This window comes from Acyrthosiphon pisum, unplaced genomic scaffold, assembly GCF_005508785.2.
Source record: "Acyrthosiphon pisum isolate AL4f unplaced genomic scaffold, pea_aphid_22Mar2018_4r6ur Scaffold_162;HRSCAF=558, whole genome shotgun sequence".
NCBI lineage: Eukaryota > Metazoa > Arthropoda > Insecta > Hemiptera > Aphididae > Acyrthosiphon > Acyrthosiphon pisum.
Genome location: NW_021765209.1, coordinates 2,981 through 9,951, shown reverse-complemented (window position 1 = coordinate 9,951; position 6,971 = coordinate 2,981). Strand labels below are relative to the sequence as shown.

The window sequence follows — 6,971 nt, the reverse complement described above, 5'->3', positions numbered from 1 at the left end:
TTTATATGAAAAAAGTTTTTCAAGTTTGAAAAACACAGACAATAATGGTTTTTGAAACAGTAAGAACTTTTTTCATATAAATGATATCAAAAAAATAAAAACAACGTTGCACAGCCAAAGTTCTCCTTTTTATGGGGTGAAAATCTCGTTTCTTAGTTATAACTGTAGCCTTCTCGGTTCTTTCCAGGCAAAACAGTTTTTGCTATGTTGTACATTTGTGAGACGGAGACAACACATGCGGGTGTAACATCCTACTAACTCACTGATTTTACTGGCCGAATTCCGCGGTTTAACCTTAGTTTAACTATTGTAATACGGGCACAAAGTTGTCATATTAATACAGTATACCTATACAATTTATTTTTATTTATTACTGTTATTTAATTTTAATATTCTAAAGAATTGAAGTTGTACAAAAGCTATTCAATTATAATACTTATTACTATAATATTTACAATTCACATTAGTATGATATTATTTTTTTGCTAGCTATGGATTGATAAATGATAAATTAAAATATTTACATTTCAGTATTATAAATTAGTAGCTGGACCAACAATGCATTGCTATTGCTAGGTTTTTGTGATTATGCGAGCAGTCTCCCTGGGGTAAGTTGCGGACCCTGCATGGTGCGTACATACGTATAGTTTAACTTTAAAGTATCAAAAAATGCAAAAAAAAATAGTACACTCAGACCGTGGTTCAAAGTCAATACATTCTGTAATAAAATACACAGGCTTATCCCAATAATAATAATAATAATAATAATAATAATTATTATTATTATTAAAACCAATATTAACCATTTATAAACAAAGATAATAATCTCAAATCCCTGTTTGTCTCAAACCCCGAAGACCATATGACTTATTATTAGACTAAGGCTGGGACCTCTCCACTGGGAGTAATGACCCAAACATGTTTTTTCGTATTTATTTACTAAATATGTAATGTATTCATTAATTTATTAATATTTAATATACAATATTTATGTACACCTCTTAAATGTATTGTTAAAGACCATATAATAATAGTAAATAATTATAGTTTAATAATAATAATAAATTATAATAAAAAAAGCCTTCGGGTGGTTTAAAAAAAAAAGCCGTTTGAAAACATCCACGGGTTGTACCTATTATTTACCTTTTTTTGAGACAAAATGTAGCCTATCTTCTTTCCTAAGGTCTAATCTATCTCTGTATTAAATTTCATCGGAATCAAATGAACAGTTTAGGAATGTATATAGGACATAGTCAAATGCGAACATTTTTTTGTCTTTTATATAATATATAGATTATATCCATTTAACCCTTTATAAGAAACGGCTTATTTGTATATATAATAATTAATAACACAATTATTGAGAGCTGTTATTCTATATTCGGTGTCAGTTCACCAGCCAACAGCCATATCGTGTATGTATAATTTTTTTTTTTTTTGTTATATCTTTCACAAATTATACTATTTTACTATAGTCATAGGCGTGACTAGACTTCATCCGCAGGGGCAGCCTAACTAATGACCGGCGCCACCTAACCTAACCGAAAAAACACCCATTACCCCCTGGCACCTAATAATTTGGGGGGGGGGGGAGGTTAGGTCCCACCAATTTAACATTTATATAGTTTAAAAAAGTCTATATATTCAAGTTATCTATAACAAAATTCTATAAATGGTATGTATATAGAGGTACCTAATATGTTTAATAATAAGAAGAATATTGAACAACACATTATATTTATATTATAAAACAATATGTATATGGTATATCATTATAAGTTATAACAATTGTACCAGTTGGCAGTTACCCACATATTATTACCGGGATTTGTGATAGAATCACAAATCAATTCGACAATGCAGTATACAATTATTAGAACAAAATAAACAATGCATGACATTTTTTTTTCTAAATAAAAGCTGTAAACCACTAGATTTAAAACTTGGTTGACCGGCGCCTTTCGAAAATTGCAGGGGCAGCCCAGGCACGCTTATGACTATAGTGTATTTCTTGTTAGATTGCTTGTAAAATGATAATAATAAATTGCTTAGAAGTTTAAAAAAATTAGCGTTTTTTGTAATGAGAAAGTAGGTAACGTAGTTACTTTTCTATTTGAAGAGTAAAGTAATTTTATTAGCATAACGAGTAGAGTAACTTGATTACTTTTTAAAAGTAACTTACTCAACACTAGATATAGAGTATAAACCATATTATGAATATAAAAATGTTTACCTTAAATATACTAATGAACTTTGTGATTGCTGCAAAAGCATGTGAAAATGACTTGCTAGCTATAAACAACAATGTTTGTACAAAAGCATCAACTTTTGTTGGATTTGAGATGCCAATGTCTGCTGGCTCCAAAATTTCTCCATTTTCCGACATCAATGGTTCTTTTAATATTTCAATTATATCTTCAGGAGTTGTCTTGTTACGTATTTTAGTAAGTAATGTGTTTGATAAAAATTGACCAGGTAATGCTGAACAAATAAATAAAATAAATATTTTTAATATTGTAATACAACCAGAATCTGACATCTTACACGACTTTTCAATTGCGTATTTAAACTTTGGTTCCGGTTTCTCGGGTAATAAAGGTTCAAAATCTGGAGGCACAATATCACGCATACGCTCATAAAATGATAATCTAAAAATAACCAATTACATTTTAATTATTAATAACTGTTACAATATTGGTACAAGATATGTGTACCTCATGGCTTTCTGAAGAACTTCACGCACAAACTTTGGTTTTGGATGTTCTGGATCCAAGGCTAAGCAATCTGCCCACTCTTGCCAGGACCAACTGAATTTGAAATTACTTAAATGGTATGCAAACCATGATACAAACCTAAATAACACAATTGCTCATTAAACAGTTGCAAATAACAATCAGTAACAATATGACATACCTATCAAAAGCACAGACATGCATAGATTCTATACGAGAGTATAATATTTCTGTTGTCTGAGCCAACACAAGTGGCATTGTGTTAGTCGATAATTTAGATAATTCAATAAAGACAGATCCAAACATAACTTCTAAATACTTTGGTTTGGGCTGGTGAAACATCAAACTGAATATCACTTCAACAATACAATACTCTAGAGGTACTTTGTTTTTGTGTACGAAATTCATTAAATTAGTTGCACTAGAAATAATAAAATAAAATAAATTCAAACATCCAAGTATTATATTTATTAAATATAAATGTGGGTGTAATTTTTTGTTAAATATTACCATTCTTTTCTATTTTTGCATGACATATCAATTATCTGTTGTAGATGTTCCTCAACTAAAAATCGTTCAATGGAATGAGCTCCAGGCATAATGTGACCCTAAATGTATATAATATTGGTTTAAAATAAATATCAAAAACTAAATTTAAATAATGATGTTAATCAATATTCACTCACGTCTGTGACATCTGTATAATCAAACATTCGGTATACAACCCATGGCATTGGATATACACAAGCATTATGATGAGGAGGTGGCACGATTGGTGGCAAATTATGCTGAAGAGCTTCACACAAAACATTGTCAAACGTCAAGTAGGGTCTTGGTATAATGGTCTCGGTCCAACTGTCGTGTTTCAGTTTTTTAACCTGATTCCACAAGCATTCCAAGTACTCTTCCTGGGGATGAGGTACATCTGTGGACCAAATCCGCAGCATATTAACATGCTTTTTTGGACGTTTATTCAAATATACCTCAATTGTTGTCAACAACATTTCAAGAGGGGATTCTCTTTTCTCATATAGTTCTCTACCAACCCAAGGTAAACATGACATAACAGCATAACAGTACCTGTTACAAACAAATACATCAACTGTTGCAGTAATAATTTTCAACTAAACATTCTTTTACTTACCAGTCTTTGCGTACATTAGGAACTCCATCTTCTTTAGTAACATCTAATAAACTACCCATTAATTGTACAAATGAACTAGCCGACACAACATGACAATTTACCAAATCACCAATGAAACGTAGAACTACTCTAGCTTCATTCCAAGAATTATTTTTTAAACTATCTTTGAAAGAACGTACAATATTTTCTACAAACTAAATTAAAAAAAAAAAAATTGTATTATTATTATCACAAACATTATAAAGTAATACCTACAATAAGAATATTGGAAACTGGTTTGTTATATCCCAGTCCAGGTGTGTGAAAACTTTAGTCTTGCCACTAATATATTTCAAAAAAAGAGTATAATGATATTAATATTATTATATTAATACTAATTAAAGTTTCCAGAATTTAAATTGAGCACTTGTGTTAACATTTTTTTAAAATTAATATCAATAATAATATAAATAATATAAATCTGTAAATTGAATGACAACAAATACAAACGTACTAATACTGTAGGGGGGGTTATTGTTATACCGTTTGAGTATCAGTATATATGTTTTTAAAAAAACCTATACTGTGTAATACCTATAAGGATTTCACACTCTCGGGTGGGACTATAACAAACCAGTACCAAATATTGTACTTTATTATTATATTAAGTTCACTTACTTCACCACCAAAATTGTAATTTTTAGCATTTAATAAGCCAACTAATGTTGAATAAATTGTACACTTTTCCGGCATATTAACTGCACATTCTACTAATAATTTGAGTACTTTTTTTAAAGTTGTATATCACATCGAGTACACTAGCAAACTCTAAATTACTTTCTATGTGCTAGTAGTCTGTTCATAAAAATAATCAAAAAATTAAATTATTAAAAATATATTATAAAATAATTGATAAGCTAAATAATTTGCAAAACTTTTTAAAAATATTTAAATATTTTAAACAATTAAATTAATGAAATCATAACCAACAACAAAATGAAATTGTAGTTATTTCAATATTATAGCCTATATATAGGTAAAATATATGTTTATTAAAAAGAATCTTATTAATAATAAACAAAAATAATTACGTTTTCTCCAACTTTAAGAACAAGACTTTCCAATCTATCTTCTAAATCATTACTTTCGGACCCACCACGACGACGTTTTTTATAGCCTCGATCAGCACCTAAAAATTATAATAAAAATAAATAATTGTTAAGTTAAATAATAAAACAACTTAAAATTGAAAATACTAACAAATTATTATACATAATTATAGTAGACTACAATAATTATAGTAGATTACAATAATTAACTTGGATATATATTATTACTTTTTAAAATAAACAACTGTATATTATGATTACCAAAGTAAGCAATATAATTACTTATATTATACAGTTTAATTGAATAAACAGTTGATACTTTTTTATGAACATGAATATAAATTGTAAAATATCGGGCATATACATTAGGATAAGTATAAAATACATTAATTTGAATTATTTTTATAAAAATAACTGATTAATAGCAGTAAAAGTGACACATGGCAACGAAAAAAAGTTGTATAAACTGATTTATTTTGATTTGGTTAAATACAATATTTACCTCCTAAAACAAGATAATATTTTTAAAATCAAATTTATATCAGCTTCAAAATGTATTTGATTACCTACTATTTGATAATATATTCTGTAGAAATTACAGATAGGTAGAGTTTATAATAAATCATATCATTCAGGTTCTACTTAACTATTTTATTGTCTTTTTCATTGTTTGAACTAAACAGATTAGACATTAAATAATATTATTATACGCATAGTATGGACTATTGTCTATAGAGTTACAGTACTGTGGTCTATGGACTATAATGTATGACTACACATACTTACAATTAGTCATAATGATGATAAAATAAACGTTTTTCAGGATAAGTTGAATCAGCAATTTACAATTGTATAATGATTACTTAAAAATTGTTAGGTATGTACTATGATATTAAAAATTTGTAGGTACCTACTTTAAAACAACTTTAAGATTATACAAGTATAATTTGTATAAAGTTACCTACCTATGAAAATTATATTTTGAACATTAGATCTATGGGACACGGCTGAATATCTATAGTTTGTTGAAACGTTGATATTGATACCACAATGGTTAGGTTAACATTTATTCACACGCAAACGCATAATCGATCGTTTTAATTGAGTTTGAATTAGGAACTTTTCTACTTTACCGGACACCCTTTTTTTTGTGTTTTTTTTTGGGGGGGGGGGGACTTAGAAATTGTTGGGTAAAAAAAAATGTTTGTGAAATCAGAATTTAGGGCTCGGACTTAGTTTCGAAGTTATAGGTAGCTAATTGAAGTGATAACCCTTAAATACTTATAATGCTTAATATTTATATGTAGAACAGTTGCGCAGAGGTAGTATCACTCACTGGCCCATGGACCTGTGTGTCGGCGTTCGAAACTCATCGTATGCACGTTATTTTTTTTTTTTTGAAAAATGAAGAATTTGACAATTGTAATATAGGTTTCAAGAAAATGTTGTAAAATTTGTTTTTCTAAAATATGTTATTTACCACGGGTGAACTTAGGTTTTCAAAAATATTGTTTTTAAAGAATACGTTTATTACCAACTTGGCGACTCGCTCGGACATTAAAATTGAAAATATCCCCCTATTTGCTGTGTAAGCCACCACGAGTGAACTTAGGTTTTCAAAAATATTGTTTTTAAAGTATACGTTTATTGCCAGCGTGGCCACTCGCTCGCTAACGCTGACTCGGACATTAAAATCAAAAATATCCCCCTATTTGCTGTGTAAAAGCACAATTACACAACATAAAGTAAGTTGTCTACCAGGTCATCAATTGTACCATTGATACAACGTAAATAGTGCAAAATACTATGTACCTAGACCCGAGTTCGAGCTCGGTTCACCTTTTATGGCATAGTCATCATACCACCACTGGGCCACGACGGCCTGAAGTGCCTGAAGTGTTATAACTTCGAAACTAAGTCCAAGCCCCAAATTCTGACTTCACCATCGTTTTCTGTGTACTTAACTACATAAATTTAAAAAAAAAAAAAAAACACAAAATAAGGGTG

At 29.1% G+C, this 6,971-nt stretch overlaps 1 protein-coding gene across 1 annotated transcript in view; it reads right to left on the bottom strand.

Moving 5' to 3' along the window:
• The window catches only part of LOC100163290 (nuclear cap-binding protein subunit 1-like), a 14,474-nt gene that overhangs the window by 5,207 nt on the left and 2,296 nt on the right, over positions 1-6,971 (bottom strand). Inside the window, 10 exon segments of the mRNA XM_029491925.1 lie at positions 2,234-2,481; positions 2,545-2,648; positions 2,715-2,852; positions 2,914-3,153; positions 3,243-3,340; positions 3,419-3,812; positions 3,877-4,070; positions 4,534-4,648; positions 4,650-4,702; positions 4,947-5,044. Of these exon segments, the coding sequence (XP_029347785.1) occupies positions 2,234-2,481; positions 2,545-2,648; positions 2,715-2,852; positions 2,914-3,153; positions 3,243-3,340; positions 3,419-3,812; positions 3,877-4,070; positions 4,534-4,648; positions 4,650-4,702; positions 4,947-5,044 (1,682 nt within the window).